At 37.4% G+C, this 16091-nt stretch overlaps 3 protein-coding genes across 3 annotated transcripts; all 3 read right to left on the bottom strand.

The window, feature by feature from the left end:
• Positions 1–465: 465 nt before the first annotated feature.
• Positions 466–3884, bottom strand: LOC120433298. Its single transcript, XM_039599379.1, has 6 exons — positions 3825–3884; positions 2793–3098; positions 2262–2540; positions 1089–1199; positions 980–1008; positions 466–554 (listed from the first exon to the last, which is right to left on the bottom strand). The coding sequence occupies exons 1-6, from the start codon at positions 3868–3870 to the stop codon at positions 489–491; spliced, it is 837 nt and encodes a 278-aa protein (XP_039455313.1). The 5' UTR covers positions 3871–3884; the 3' UTR covers positions 466–488.
• Positions 3885–4695: 811 nt separating this feature from the next.
• On the bottom strand, positions 4696–9246 carry LOC116329518. The gene is made up of 8 exons (XM_031751548.2): positions 9180–9246; positions 8069–8190; positions 7404–7712; positions 6687–6965; positions 6432–6545; positions 6160–6188; positions 5171–5242; positions 4696–4951 (listed from the first exon to the last, which is right to left on the bottom strand). The coding sequence occupies exons 2-8, from the start codon at positions 8112–8114 to the stop codon at positions 4865–4867; spliced, it is 936 nt and encodes a 311-aa protein (XP_031607408.2). The 5' UTR covers positions 8115–8190; positions 9180–9246; the 3' UTR covers positions 4696–4864.
• Positions 9247–9562: 316 nt separating this feature from the next.
• LOC116329519 lies at positions 9563–14809 on the bottom strand. Its single transcript, XM_031751549.2, has 7 exons — positions 14793–14809; positions 13570–13691; positions 12913–13221; positions 11571–11849; positions 11311–11412; positions 11205–11233; positions 9563–10008 (listed from the first exon to the last, which is right to left on the bottom strand). The coding sequence occupies exons 2-7, from the start codon at positions 13613–13615 to the stop codon at positions 9925–9927; spliced, it is 849 nt and encodes a 282-aa protein (XP_031607409.2). The 5' UTR covers positions 13616–13691; positions 14793–14809; the 3' UTR covers positions 9563–9924.
• Between the last annotated feature and the right edge of the window lie 1282 nt (positions 14810–16091).

The raw sequence follows: 16091 nt of genomic DNA on the forward strand, positions 1-16091 counted from the left end.
TGTGAGGCAGCACTTTCAGCTATTTGCCTCTTCTCCTGTGCTGCCAGTTGGGATTCAGAAGTCAGACGCCATCGCTGCTTTAGGATTAGATGCCTAATTTTCATTTTTGATAAATCTCATAGGGATGGTTCAGATGACTCTGAATTATCCTTTAGTTATGCTGCTACAGGCTGAGGCTGCTAATGCACTGAGCATTTCTTCTCCATTCACAGTTTTCAGCTTTATTTATCTTCAGGAATCAATATATATAAGCAAGACGCAGCATAACTCCATTCAGGATCACTCCATTACTGCAGTTTTAGTAAGTAGAAAGTAAGATTTGACCGAAAAAAAACTAAACCTGGTTACAGGTCTATTTTTTTAGTTGGATGGTGTACATTACATTATTGTTAATATACAAAAGAGTTAAAGAAAATCTAAGTAGTTGCAAAGGGATTAAGAAAATGTTGAGCTGAAGTATGTGCTCTGAAGTTCAGTGCAGTTCAGGGTCAGCCAGACTTTGTCACATTCTCATAGATCACTGTGGCATCATCACAGTCACCAACATAACGAACCTGTAAAAAGCACACAAGCAGATGTTCAAGGGAAACTCGGATGGCCACTAAAGTAATAACTTGAGGATTCATTATACTTCACTTAATTGTCACCAAGGATCTGGTAGGTTAAAGACTAAAGTCAAGTCTAAACTGTTTTAGGACATTTATGTTTTCACGTGCATCTTTATCAGGTAAGTCCTAGAAAAATTCAGTAATGCCATCCAGGTGTGAAAACAGTTTTATATAAATGGCAACTTACAGTAAACCAACTTTCTCATCATGTGTCTTACAAGCTATTTTAGTTCCTCCTAGGTTTCAAACTACCCAGTGCACACTGACAAATTGTGTATACATGGAATCTGCTTATCAGAGCCACTTACTGTGCGGTGTTTATTGAAAAACTCCTACATTTAACATTTAGAACAAGATCTTTTTAAACTCACGTTGCTCTCTTCAAGGAGCTTTTTGTTTCCTGAAAAAAAGAGCAGCAATTTAATTTAAACGTATACTTTCAGTAATTATAGTTATTATGTATAATCTGAATTGGCTCACCTCTGTATCTGATGACAAAAATAGTGATGCCAATCATTAGGATCAGTGCTGCCATGCGAAGATGCCACATGGCATAGCTCAGCGGAGACTGCTCCATGGACTCTCTGAAGTCTGCACAAAGCACATGGTTCACATATTTCTTCATGCATTTCAGTGTTTGAATGTTTGGAAACTAAAGTAGGACTCAAAGTTATTTTTACAAAATGCAGCACTATGGAATAAATGAGGGGATTTCCCTAAACATTGGGTTGGGGGGTTTTTTCTATATAAGTTATTGTATGCCTTTATTTTCTGTGGGAGTGGAGACTACACTGTAGTCCAGGGGCACATTATAATAATCAATTTTTCTTGAATGTTCCTAACTGGAATGTGATTATTAGAGCTATTCTATCAATCTGTTTTCTTATCCAAGTCATCAATGTGGAGGGGTTTGGGCCTATCCTAGCTGCCATAGGGAGAGAGGCGGGGTTTGTCCTGGACAGTTTAAAAGCTATTTGAAGTCTTAAATGCTTTCTTTATCACCTCCTTTAGCAAGAGATTCACCAGACCAAAACATTAATTAGAGTCAGATTCCAACCTGGTCCTGTATGTTGGTAAGATCTGCCAATGACGTTACAAATTGTTTGAAAATTAGGACACCCAGGGAGGTAAAAAGAAGAGCGCTGTAGAGTTCAGAAGCAGCTGCTTTGAAACCTTGGTTTCAGTTGTGGACCAAAACACTACTACCGCTTTAACCTGGCCTAGCTTCTGTCTTTTTTTTTCTTCTTTGAATCACAATTTTAGGTGGTGGCCAACCTGATGGAAGGCAGTAGGCTTGGGCGGGAAAAGACTGACAGTTACACTCCCAGGTCAGAGCATGGAGCCCACAACCAAAAGACCTATGACAACCCTGAGTGTGGTGTCCTTGAGCCCTGAACTGGCCAGAATCACATTTCCAACCCACAAGTTACCATGGTGGTTTTCCCCTCGTCACCGATAGAACGTATTGTCTTTTCAAATCTTAGGCAATTTGCCTTTTTAAAAATGTATTTATAGCAGTGACTTGCATATCTTAGGTAGAATTAACCAGCTTATTTATTCTCGCTAGAGGTGTGTAATGAGCTATGGAATCTGTGGACTCTGTTAATCAGTGTTTAATGGGTAAAAATCATCTAATCGTTACATATAACCTACCTATGAAGACAGGTGTGTAGTGAGCTTCCATCTTCACATTGTTTTCCTCAACAATCTGGCAGGTGTATCGTTTGTTCTGGTCACTGTGAAGCTTCACAGTTAGAAGTGAAATGCACGTGCGTCCAGTGTATCTGACTTTATCAAGCAGCACAGTTCCTGTGTCATCCACCCAGCGGATGCTTATCTCGTCACAAGGGAGGCTACTGAGTCTGAACAGAGAGCACTTTAATGTGATGCTTCCATTCATCTGTAGGTCAGGGTTTGATGGAGATGCTGAAACTGAAAATGAGTGACGACAGTTACCTCAGCATTAAGAAAAAAGTGGAATGTGAATTTAAATGCAAGCTCTGTAATTTCTTCTTATTGTCACAGATTTACTGAGTGATTGTCCTGTAGAAAAAGTACTTTTACATATTTAATATATGTGACTTTCATCCAGATGTTACTGTAAAATTTTGCTCCTCTTATCGCATAGGCATATCGAGTTAAAGCTCAGACTCCACCAAAATGGATTCATGTCCAAGTACTCACTAGTCAAAATATTTAGATAGACAGTTGTGTCCTGGCCAGTGGTCCCCTCAGGCCGACAGTTGTAAACACCAGCATCCTCAGTAGTGATGTTGTTGATGCACAGAGAGCAGTCACTGTGAAGACTTAGTCTAGCAGCTTGGGTTGAGTTCTTAACATCTCCATGATAAACCACCTGTATTGTCTGAGATGGCTCTCTGTTGTAAAACCAGGTAACCATGGAGCACATATCAGGTGCATTGTCACAGGGCAAAATGACATAATTTCCTGGTCTGTGATAGAGAAAGTATGGTCCACCACTGATTCCTGCTGCAAAGGAAAGGAAAGTTTCTATGATGAATAACACACATCATCCATCCTCTTCCCCACTCATCCATCCACCAGCAGGGTTAACACAGAGAGACAGACAACCATTCACACCTATGGGCAATTTAAAGTGACCAATTAAACTAACTGTATGTCTTCAGACTGTGGGAGGAAGCCAGAATATTTGGAGAATCCACACAAACAGATGATGGTGGAATTGAACTCAGGACCTTCTTGCTGGGAGGCAACAACACTAACCACCGTGCCACCATGCAGCAACATGAACCACCATATTTTAAAAAAATAAAAAATAAAATAAATAATAAATGTAGACCTTAACATTTGCAACATGCATACATCTAGTGCATGAGTTCTTATATGAATAACTTTCAATGATATCTAACTTTACTGTACATCTCATGTAATCCAAAATCAAGACTGATTTAAAATAAATTCTACATAAAACTGAGAATCACTCCAAATATAACTCATAATTACTATTCTTTTTTTTCTCCCAAATACTGGCTACTTTTTAAAAAACTGTTACCGAAGCTTATGAAAGTGGCATCTCTGTATCATTTCTGCAAAATCATTCAAAGAAACTTAACATAAACTGTCATGGTATTGCAGGATAGAGGACCCAAATGCAGACCCACTGTGGCAAACTGAAGAAACAGAAAACAAGCCTTTATTTTTGGGCCTAGCATCATGAAAAAAAAACAGATTTACCTTCAAACTGAAGCACAAAAACCAGAAATAATTTCCAAAGAGCCATTCTGCACCATTCTGTGTCAGCAGGCACACATTGTGAGGCACTTCTCTATCTTTATGTTGCTGCTGTTTTGTCTTTGAGCCCATCACACGCCACCCATACTGTCATGAGTTTGGATTTCTTCACATCCGTGTCTGCAATAGACTTCACGCAAGTGCTTTAAATGAAAGACACTCGTCACAGGCTTTACAAAAAACTTCCGTTTAATCTATTTGCTCTGACAGTCTTCCAAAATTAAAATATACATCAGTATCATTTACCCAGCTGAGTACTGTGTTGTGGTTCAGTTGTGAGGAACTGTTGCTAGTGCGAAGTTTTTCTTTGCATAGTTTGTTATTTCTGTTTCCTTTGTTTACTGCCATTTCGGGACTGCCATCTACCCTTTTTCTTTTTCCTATATATTTTTATCAGCACCTTAAGCTTAACCTAAAAATAAAATCAGCTGTTTTGAATCTGGACTTGTTGACTTGTTTCCCCATTTGGACATGTAATTGTTATTCCTCCTCATAGTCCTATAATTCTGACATGACTGACTACACACTGTGGATGCTGAGGAGGACTACCCAAGTAAAGACGGAGAGGGAATTAATTTAAACAAGAACTAAGAACTAGAACTTAAGTAACAAAACTCAGAGGCACTCTACACTGAACATCGGAAACTCAATATTCTGCAAAAATCAAGAACAAGTCAATCAAGCTCAAACACCTGGGTCAAATATCCAGGACCATGAGAACAATTTAATTTATGGATGACTTAAACTAAAAAATTAAATAACATGTCAAAAACACTCACACACACACAATTATACAACAAACTTTTTACTTCTTTAGTTGGATGAACTCATGTATTTTACAGTAATGCTGCCATATTTCATGTTTGTATGTATTTGAAGCTGATAAAGATGCAAGGTTATGTTTATCTCTGACAACAGCAAGCTTAAATAAAAGCAGTGGCATTATGAGAAGTTTTATTTCCTCTTATTTATTTTTGGTAAGTTTAGCTGATGTTACTGTAGAAGCCGCTGGGGTCACTTTCTACCTTTGTCTTCACTGCAGAATAAGTCACCGCTTCCTCCTTTTTAACCTGTATAACAGAAAATTAAAGGCTTTAAATAATTCAGACCATAACAAACAGTAGAGAGTAGAGTTTGTTTTGCTTTTTTTGTTTCTCAAAAAAAACACTGGTTCAAATCAAATGGGTTAATGAATAAAATATGAATCTACAACTGTTAGATAGCCCAAAAGTAATTTTAAAATAGAATATAAGTAAAAAAAAAAAAAAAAAAAAAAAAACAATAGTTACATTTTTCCTCAGTGAGGCATTTTGATCAGTGTGGTCAATAGTAGCATAGGTGATGCTGCTCTCTGGCTCATCCTGAAAGCAAACACAGTGGTTCAAAAAGCAAAAACATGAATGAAAACTACTTTAGGTTCTATTTCAGGCACATGATGATCAAACATAGTCTCAAAAACTAAATGTTAACTTTCAAATAAAGACTTGATTTTGGCTTTACTCTTATTTTAGTAAAATTCTGTATGAAAGGGTGAAACTAACCAAAAACCCTTTTAAAACGTCCACTAAAATCAGTGAAGTCAGAGAACAGGAATTGCAAGCAGGCTGAGGTTATTATGACATTGTGCCAAAAAAGTGATTGTCGTTCCTCAGTCACTCATTGCATCTCTAACCAGCTTTAAACTGCTGCAAAGTGCACCTGTCCACTTATTCACAGGTACGTATTTTTTCCCCTCTCTATCCATACAGACTTTAAATAGCAGATGAATGTAGTGTCCTGGTTTTAATAATTTAATATAATGAAGTTCCCCCTGAAATTTTTCAAATTTCATTGTGCATCAATGTAAACTGATCAGTGGGTATACTAAGTAACCATGCAGCATCAGTTTTCAACATACACAGTAATCTGATGAATCCAGGTTTAACTGGAATACTTTACACAGCAAATTAAGCGAATGGATAATTATATAAGTAATGATTTAATGTATTACTATGTTCATTACTATATTTATTATAGATACATGAATTATTTATCAACTACTTCAAGACTCCTTGAAGTATTTCCTCATTCTAAACGAGAAAAGGGAAGAACACATTGTCATCATATACTGTGGCACAGTCAGCATGTTGCAATTTTCCAAGTGATCAGTGGCAATAATGTGCAAGAAACAAGGTCCTTTGTAAAGGTTATATTAATATGTAATAAAGAAAAGAAACTTCACTGGTATTTCTGTTATATTTGAAAATATATCATACATAGTGTGAATCAATATACTTACATGTTTGGGTCGGGTGGGTTTTTCAATGTCTGGAACAAAAGGTAGAATCAATAATCATAGTGTAGAGCTTCTTAAATCAATTTTCCAGTGCAAAGTATATTAGACTGAAGTAACCACAGTGAAAATTTAGCATTTTCACAAGTTAACATTAAGCTGCAATTATTGCAGATTGTTCAAAATGGGATAGAGATCTTGTAATAATAAAATAATAGTAATAATAATATTAGATGAAGCAGATGATGACCACATTTATATGCACTATAATTACTAACCCTCTGTCACTTTAGCACGCCTCCTGTATTTGATGAAAACAGCAGCGATGACAGCAACCACCAGCACCAGCATCACAGCACCAATGATGATGAAAGCCTGGTTCAGGGTGGAATCTGTCAGAGGATTCAAAGTAGTCAGCATTAAAAGTCATTAAAAAGTCATTAAGAAGTATGTAATTCACTTTAAAAACAAGAGTGACTCACTCTTATATCCCATTTTATCTTAATTTACTTTTCCTATTGATGTTATCCTACCTATGTGGACAGGTGTGTAGTGAACTTCTATCTTCACAGTATTGTTATCTTCAAACTGGCAGGTGTATCTTTTCTTGTTGCTACTCTGAAGCTTCACAGTCAGAAGAGAAACACACGTGCGTCCATTGTTCCTGACACCTCTGTCCAAAAGCACACTTCCTGTCTCATCCACCCAACGCATACTGTTACAAGGAGAGGTAGTATAGTCTCTAAACAGAGAGCACTCTAACGTGACGTTTCCATCCTTCTTTGGATCAGCGTCTGATGGAAATGCTGAAACTGAGGAGAGAACACGAGCGACAACTGTTATGCAAGTTCAAAACATCTGGATCATCTTCCTAAATGTGAGAAACCTTATGAGACATCCCAAATAAGTTCTATTTTTCTCCTGGTATTTTAACAGCTTAAATAAGTGATTATCTAAAAGTAGTTTTACTAATTTAGAATATAAAATTTGAACTGAATACATAAACAATGGCCAGATTTACTGCTCTCATCCAATGAAAATAAAACTCTTTTCATTTAAAGACCTGTCTCCATGTTTCAACACGAGAGCTTTAATTCCCCAAAAGGTGTTACATTCAGTTACATGACACGTGTAGAGTGAAATCAATGCTGTATCCCTCATAATAGTAATTGTGGGGATGATGGGCGTGTTTAATGCTTAATGTACAGTGTCATTCACAGATATGGATATATGGAAGTCTAAATACTCACTGGTCAAAATATTTAGGTACACAGTTGTGTCCTGATCAGAGGTCCACTCAGGCCGACAGAGGTAAAGACCGGCATCCTCTGCAGTGATGTTTTTAATACTCAGCGAGCAGTTACTGTGCAGACTCAGTCTGGCAGCTTGAGCTGAGTTCTTCTCAACAATTCCATTATGAACCATATTTATCGTCTCAGACTCATATATGTTGTAAGCCCAGATAATCCTGGAGCATGTATCAGCCACATTATCACAGGGCATAACGACATCATTTCCAGGTGTTAGATACAAAACGTGTTTGGTTTCACTGAGCCCCACTGCAAAGAAAAGAGCACATTCTGAAAAATGTGTATATAGCATACATGGTCATAAAAAAAAAATGAATAAACCGATTGCAAGAGGTTTGTTTTCTTTTTCTTTCTTTTTTCTTTTTTAGAATCAGTTACATTCAATGTCCAACGATTTCTTTGTAATATACAGAAATGGCTTTGGATTTGTTAGAAGATCACAAATCAAGTTGAATCAAGTTTAAACTTGTTTCCAAACTGAACTCACGCTCATGCCACAATTCTGTCTTAACAAATGTTGACTAATTTTAACAAGTAACAAAAACCTTGTGTGAAGCTATCAAAGTGGTTATCAAAGTAAGCAATAAAAATAAAGGAGGCTTTACCTTCACACTGAAGCACAAGAATTAGAAGAAATGTAAGCAGGACCATTCTGTGCTGTTCTGTCAGCGGGCGAACGTTATGAGGCTTTTCTCTGCTGCTGGTCTGTCTGATGCTTCTGTTTCCTCTTTGACATCATCACAAACCACCAATATTATTTTAAAAGAACTTGGATTATGTCACATCCGTGCATGCAAACACAGCTAAAAAAAAATTCACCTTAATTAGATGGATGAAAACCGTACTGGTTTGGCCTTAGAGTGGAATAATGTTGAAACAAAAAGTGTTGCAATTTCCATTTAGTAATGTCAAAAAGAGGAAGTGTGATGATTTGGAACTAAAATGCAGATTTAGCAGAAGACAGAAATGACATGATTCAGCTGCTGGTAGCAACAAACAGCTGTTTTTTTTTGGGGGGGGGGGGTTCCCAGTTTTAAACTGTGGCTGTTTTAAATCAACCTGTCACATAAAACATGTGGCAAACAGGATTATATGGAGGAGATTTCAGATGATCAACTCTGTGATTAAACTGTCTGACACTGTGTGTATGTGTGTGTGTGTGTGTGTGTGTGTGTGTGTGTGTGTGTGTGTGTGTGTGTGTGTGTGTGTGTGTGTGTGTGTGTGTGTGTGTGTGTGTGTACCTGTTTAGACATCTTTATGGGGACCAAAAATTGGAATGTTACTATACTTGTGGGGATCAACAGTGACTTGTAAGGACAAAAGTACCTGTCCTCATGAGTGTGAAGGCGTTTTTGAGACTTCAAATGTGGTTTTAATGTCAGGGTTACAATTAGGTAATGGTTAGGTTTAAGCTAAGGGCTAGAGTTAGGCATTCATTTTTGATGGTTAGCGTTAGGGTAAGCGGCTAGGGAAAGCATTATGTCAATTAGAAGTCCTCACTAAGATATCAATATGGGAATGTGTGTGTGTCTTAAAAGTAAAGTTCAAAGTATTTAACAGCAGTCTTAAATATTATAAAAACATAATGAGTACTGCTATGTCCAAGATCACAGATACAGCGATGGTTTGGCTAAAACAAAACAGTTTGTGATGCAGTTGTGTCAAAACTCATATTTTTATCACATCAACTTAAAATGAGGCTTAAATAACTGTTACCTTGACACCTTCTGAGAGGGACAGTTTAGATTCACAGAATGAGACAGGAACTTTGGCTTTCAGCTTCACTTATCTTCAGGAGTCAAACGTTCTGACCAAGAAGCAGCATCGTGATAACTGACATGAATAACTTTCTTAATTCAAAAAACATTTAAACTTCAGAACTCACAGAATGAGGCAGGTAGCTTTGAAAACAACTAAACAGGATTCCAGGAGGTCCATTTTTGTAATACAAGTCTTTATAGTTTTGTCAATATTTGAAAGATTTAAAGACATTTCACGAAATTAAATAGTTACTGTACAAAACCAACACAAAAAAATTACTGTGAAAAGGTGATTGCATATTAAAATGTGTTTTTAATATTAGTCTAGACACAGATTTTAAAATTTGATCTTCCTTTTAATAGTACATAGAGGACTGTATACAAACACAAACCAAGCACAGGAGGGAGAACACTAAAACAATACAAAATAAGAATCAACACAAAACACAGGATGACACCAAAATGAAACACAAAACGCTGGGTCACTGACCCAGGACCATGACATAAGCAACATTTTGTTATGCAAGCAATGTTTTTATATGTAGTTTGGTCAACATTCAAAAGGAGGTCATGAGATTATGAAGTATTAAAAAAAGAAACTTACGGGGAAAGTGTAAGATATTAGTTTTTACAATAGAAAAATGTAATTACAAACAAAGATTCATTTTTGTTCTGGTTAACAGAAGGTGGTGCTCTGACGTTCAGTCCAGTTCAGGATCAGCTGTCCTGTTTCTCACATTTTCATAGTTCACTGTGTCCTCATCACGGTCACCCACATAATGTACCTGTGAAAAACAACACAGGTAGATCGTCAGGGGAAACTCTAGTCATTAAAATCAAAATTGAATCAAATTTAAAATAAAATACTAGGTCATCTAAAAGGTATCCTTAGCTAGTTTAAATTAGCTAGCCATGATCACACTGACGGAGACTGAGGGTAGCACATCTACATAATTTACAGTACTTCTAGTACTTCTGCCATCTTTAAGCCATTTTCACACACAAATGTCAGATAATTTTGGGAGACTCAGGTTAAGATATCCTCCATAACAGGTGTAGGACACAGGAGGAAATAGTTTTCTTAGGTTTTTGGAAAATCTGTTATAGCCCAGCTAAAGAGTGCAGGAAACAGAGCACTTGAGCCTTGAGGTGCATGCACCAGATGCTTAGCTGCAGTATCTGCATGTCTGCTCACAGCATGAGATTGTTTTTGAATGGAGACAGTAATGGATTACATACAACTGTTAGTTTTTTTTAACTTTACTTACTAATGACTATTTCACGGTCACTTGAAGATTTAACTTAACTGTGAGCATTTCTGGAGTCTTAAAAACATGTTCTGCTGCCACTGAGGAAAAATAATTATGGCAACCGAAAATGAGGTCATAGTGTTTCCTGCCATTTACAGCAAAAAGAAAAAAATCTCCCAAAGAGCTGAGAAATAAGTGTGTCACAGGGACACAGTGATCAGCTGAGATCAGTTGGGTCACAGACTGGTCTCAGCAGATGGCTGCCCTTCCCTGAGACTGGTTCTGTCTGAGGCTTCTTCCTCTTGAAAGGGAGTTTTTCCTTCCCACTGTAGCCAAGCGTGTTTTTCAAAGAGGTTTTTGATCGTTGGGGTTTTCTCTCTACTGTTGTAGGGTCTTTACCTTTGAATACAAACCATCTTGGGGTGATTGTTGTTGTGATTTTACGATATATAAATTAAATTACATTGAATATGAAATTGTTCTTTTTTATTTGTTTCCTTGTTTGTTCGTTTATCTGTTTGTTTCTGGTGCATAATGAAAAAAAAAGTACACAATGCTCTAGTCTTATTTTGGGCGATAAGATTAAAAACTACCCAGTAATCCTATAAACATTTGCGATGAAGCATCATAGCAGGTTAAATTAAAAATATACAGATTATGTTTTTCTGTGCCATTTACAGTCTTTATATTAGAAAGCCTGTGTGTTTAAAATTTAGTTTTTTTAAACTTACGTTGACGTCTTCAGGTGGCTTTTTCCTTCCTGAAACGAGAGCACTGAATAAATTCAAATGTCTTTTTGTTGGTAATCTGTCTCATTTCTGATCTGAATTGTCTCACCTTTGTGTCTGATCACAAGAACCGTGATTACAATCATTATTGTGAGTCCTGCAAAGCGAAGAGCCCACGTGATGTAGTTCAGAAAAGACCGATCTGGGGTATCTAGACAACACACAGTTCAAAATATTTCTTTATAAATTTGATATCTTTTAGTCAAAGTATTTAAATAATTTTAGCTGCTGTGAAAATCCAAACTATTATTTATACTAGGTGCTAAAATGTCATGGGTCAAACTGATCTAATTGTTATACAAATCCTACCTGTGAGGACAGGTGTGTAGTGAGCTTCTATCTTCACAGTATTGTTATCTTCAAACTGGCAGGTGTATCTTTTCTTGTTGCCACTCTGAAGCTTCACAGTCAGAAGAGAAACACACGTACGTCCATTGTTCCTGACACCTCTGTCCAAAAGCACACTTCCTGTCTCATCCACCCAACGCATACTGTTACAAGGAGAGGTAGTATAGTATCTAAACAGAGAGCACTCTAACGTGACGTTTCCATCCTTCTTTGGATCAGCGTCTGATGGAAATGCTGAAACTGAGGAGAGAACACGAGCGACAACTGTTATGCAAGTTCAAAACATCTGGATCATCTTCCTAAATGTGAGAAACCTTATGAGACATCCCAAATAAGTTCTATTTTTCTCCTGGTATTTTAATAGCTTAAATAAGTGAGTTTTACTAATTTAGAATATAAAATTTGAAATGAATACATAAGTGTTAGATTTGTATTGTTTATTGTCATTTATGCTTAGAAATATTTACTCATATATGCTTAGAAGTATATAATCATTTGTAGATTGAAAGAATGTCTCATCCTAGGACGTCTATAACAACTCTGTGTAGCATGAAGAGGGGAGTGCGTTCACTCCTCTTCAGAGTGTTCTGACATAGATCACACACCTCCTAGGAGAGGTCGTATCTTCTCTTGCTGATATATGGTATAGCAAACACACGTATATCTGTTTGAGTGTAAGAGCCTTTTGTTTAGATGGACCGCTAGACTCCTGGCACCAGCTTTGGGGAGTCTTCACAGGTTCACATTCTCACACACACACGCACACACACACATACTTACACAACGCACAGGCAAGATACTCTTTGTGTGTATATATACGTCATATGTTAACGAACCTATGCATATTCATGTAACCTCAATAAAAGAGCAGTGTTACGGGAGAGCGGACGAGAGCAACTGGGGTCAAGCGAAGGAACGGCGCTTGTCCAGTTCTCTCCCGTGCACGTAAAACATAAAGAACTTTGCCTACTCGTGTCTTGCTTGCTGTGTAATTACATTGTCTTCAACGTTCCAGCGAATAGGTTCAAGCTACAAACCTATCAATAAGCAATGGCCAGATTTACTGCTCTCATCCAATGAAATAAAAACTCTTTTCATTTAAAGACCTGTCTCCATGTTTCAACACGAGAGCTTTAATTCCCCAAAAGGTGATACATTCAGTTACATGACACGTGTAGAGTGAAATCAATGCTGTATCCCTCATAATAGTAATTGTGGGGATGATGGGTGTGTTTAATGCTTAATGTACGGTGTCACTCACAGATATGGATATATGGAAGTACATGGAAGTCTAAATACTCACTGGTCAAAATATTTAGGTGCACAGTTGTGTCCTGATCAGTGTTCCCCTCAGGCCGACAGAGGTAATGACCGGCATCCTCTGCAGTGATGTTTTTAATACTCAGCGAGCAGTTACTGTGCAGACTCAGTCTGGCAGCTTGAGCTGAGTTCTTCTCAACAATTCCATTATGAACCATAATTATCGTCTCAGACTCATATATGTTGTAAGCCCAGATAATCCTGGAGCATGTATCAGCCACATTATCACAGGGCATAACGACATCATTTCCAGGTGTTAGATACAAAACGTGTTTGGTTTCACTGAGCCCCACTGCAAAGAAAAGAGCACATTCTGAAAAATGTGTATATAGCATACATGGTCATCTAAAAAAAAAAAAAAAAAAAGAATGAACTGAGTGTAAGAGGTTTGTTTTATTTTATATTTTTTCCCCCTTTAATGTCCAACGATTTCTTTGTAATATACAGAAATGGCTTTGGATTTGTTAGAAGATCACAAATCAAGTTGAATCAAGTTTAAACTTGTTTCCAAACTGAACTCACGCTCATGCCACAATTCTGTCTTCCCAAATGTTGACTAATTTTAACAAGTAACAAAAACCTTGTGTGAAGCTATCAAAGTGGTTATCAAAGTAAGCAATAAAAATAAAGGAAGCTTTACCTTCACACTGAAGCACAAGAATTAGAAGAAATGTAAGCAGGACCATTCTGTGCTGTTCTGTCAGCGGGCGAACGTTATGAGGCTTTTCTCTGCTGCTGGTCTGTCTGATGCTTCTGTTTCCTCTTTGACATCATCACAAACCACCAACATTATTTTAAAAGAACTTGGATTATGTCACATCCGTGCATGCAAACACAGCTAAAAAAAAATCACCTTAATTAGATGGAGGAAAACCGTACTGGTTTGGCCTTAGAGTGGGATAATGTTGAAACAAAAAGTGTTGCAATTTGCACTTAGTAATGTAATGGTAATAGTAATGGTTAGGTTTAGGCTAAGGGCTAGGGTTAGGCATTCAGTTTTGATGGTTAGGGTAAGCGACAAGGGAAAGCATTATGTCAATTAGACAATATGAGATATCAATACAAGAATGTGTGTGTGTGTGTGTGTGTGTGTGTGTGTGTAGTTGAGAATAGTAGAGATAGTTCAGAGCAGACCGATCTGGGATATCTAGAGAACACACAGTTCAAAATATTTCTTTATAAATTTGATATCTTTTAAGGTATTTAAATAATTTTAACTGCTGTGAAAATCCAAACTATTATTTATACTAGGAGCTCAAATGTCATGGGTCAAACCATAGCTGCACTGGCCATCAGGCATACTGGGCATTTGCCCGGTGGGCCGATGGTGATTTTTCGTTTTTATGGGCCGATGGGGTTTTTTTTGTTGTTGTTGGCCAGATGCAACAGACGTGTGTAGATCAACAATAGATAATATAGAGTGTGGAAGAGAGTACGACCATGCAGCGTTTAAAGCGTGGACATATTTACATTACTTTAAGTTTTAGTCTGTAAAAAATGACAAACACATTAGCGTCTGCTGTACACTACATAAAAAATAGAGTTGGGCTGAAAGGTCTACTGCTTTATTACATATTCAGGTCGTGTATCATGTTTTTAAAAAGTAACTAAGTAACTAATTACTTTCGAAAATAAGTAATCAGTAAGGTAACGGGATTAATTTTTTGGCGAAGTAATCAGTAATTAGTTACTAATTACTTTTTTCAAGTAACTTGACCAACACTGATTAGGACCCAAGATGCAGGCGCAGCTTCTGATGCAAGCTTTATTTTAATGGTGACGGTACAAACAGCAGTGGTGATGGCATGTGCAGAACCTAAGAGAAGCTAAACTGGAAAAACTAACAAAAAACAGACCAGAAACCTTTAAACGGAGATGCAGGGAGACAACACAGACGAACCAGCAACGAGCATGAGATGACACACACTGAATACACAGACAGGAACATGAGAGAACGAGGAACAGGTGGCAACACAGCTAGAACTGATTGGGCACAAAGAGACAAGGAAGCAAAGCAGAATACACTAACGTAAGACACAGACTTTCAAAGTAAAACAGGAAATACACAGAGAGGCAGACTGGAGGGGGAGAGAGAACACTGAGGAGCACGAGGGAGAGCACAGACATGATGGGTTGGGGAAACATGGAATAAAACACAAGGAGGGAAAATAAGGCACCAGTACTCCAATACACAGAGGGAGACACAGGGGGTAAAGACACAAAGGGAAATCCAATAAACTAAAGTGAACAACTTAGGACCCATAGAAGAACTCTTTAGAATGACAAATGAACTTAACATGATACAGAAACACAAGAAAACTGAGAGCGCTAGGTCAGAATGACCCAGGACCATGACACAATCCAACATACTCATTGCCATTCATTTACCATGATACCTGAAGTGTTTCACCCACAAGGTCAATCTTATGTCACAGTAGAAGCTAAATCAGCTAGTAATAGGGTCATGGGGACAGCGCGGTGTATAACTGGCTTTTTCAATAGAAGCCCAGGGGCAAGTAAAACAAAAACAAACAAAAAAACAGGTCTTGGTTAATTTAACCTGGTAGAGTTTCTAAAAGTCTGTAAAATACATGCCACAAAAGAAGGACAAGAAGGCCAAATTATTTATACTTACTCCTTGTATAGCCCCTTCTTATCTTTAGTCTGACAGAAAACATCTTCATTTATAGCTTTATAAGCTTTCTACTGATTGGCTGCTCCTCATCAACACATGCAACAGAAAGTTGAATGAACAACTGTTTTCACATCCAGAGCTGTGTGCCTGAGGTGAGCTTTGCACATACTCTGTCCTCATTATTTCAAACTCTGGGCTGCAATTAAATACATATACAGGATAAGACACAAGGAAAGGCATAATATGCTGAGAACTCTGTTATTCTCTGTATTATTAAATTAGATTAAAGTTCTTCCCTGGAAATGCAATACTCCAAATGCACACATATGCATTTGATAAATTTACATAATAAATTATCTAAAAAGAAGAGAAAAAAACACACTGGTGCCGCTATAGGTGAGAGTAATGCTTCAGTGATCCTTTGGGATCACTGGTGTTGTGTGGGCCACTGATTTATTCATCATCCTTTTATTGTCTTCTAGTCATTCTCATTAACCAGCTCTGTTCTCTCTGATTGGACAGACCCA

This window comes from Oreochromis aureus, linkage group 15 (assembly GCF_013358895.1).
Source record: "Oreochromis aureus strain Israel breed Guangdong linkage group 15, ZZ_aureus, whole genome shotgun sequence".
In the NCBI taxonomy this organism is placed as follows: Eukaryota; Metazoa; Chordata; class Actinopteri; order Cichliformes; family Cichlidae; genus Oreochromis; species Oreochromis aureus.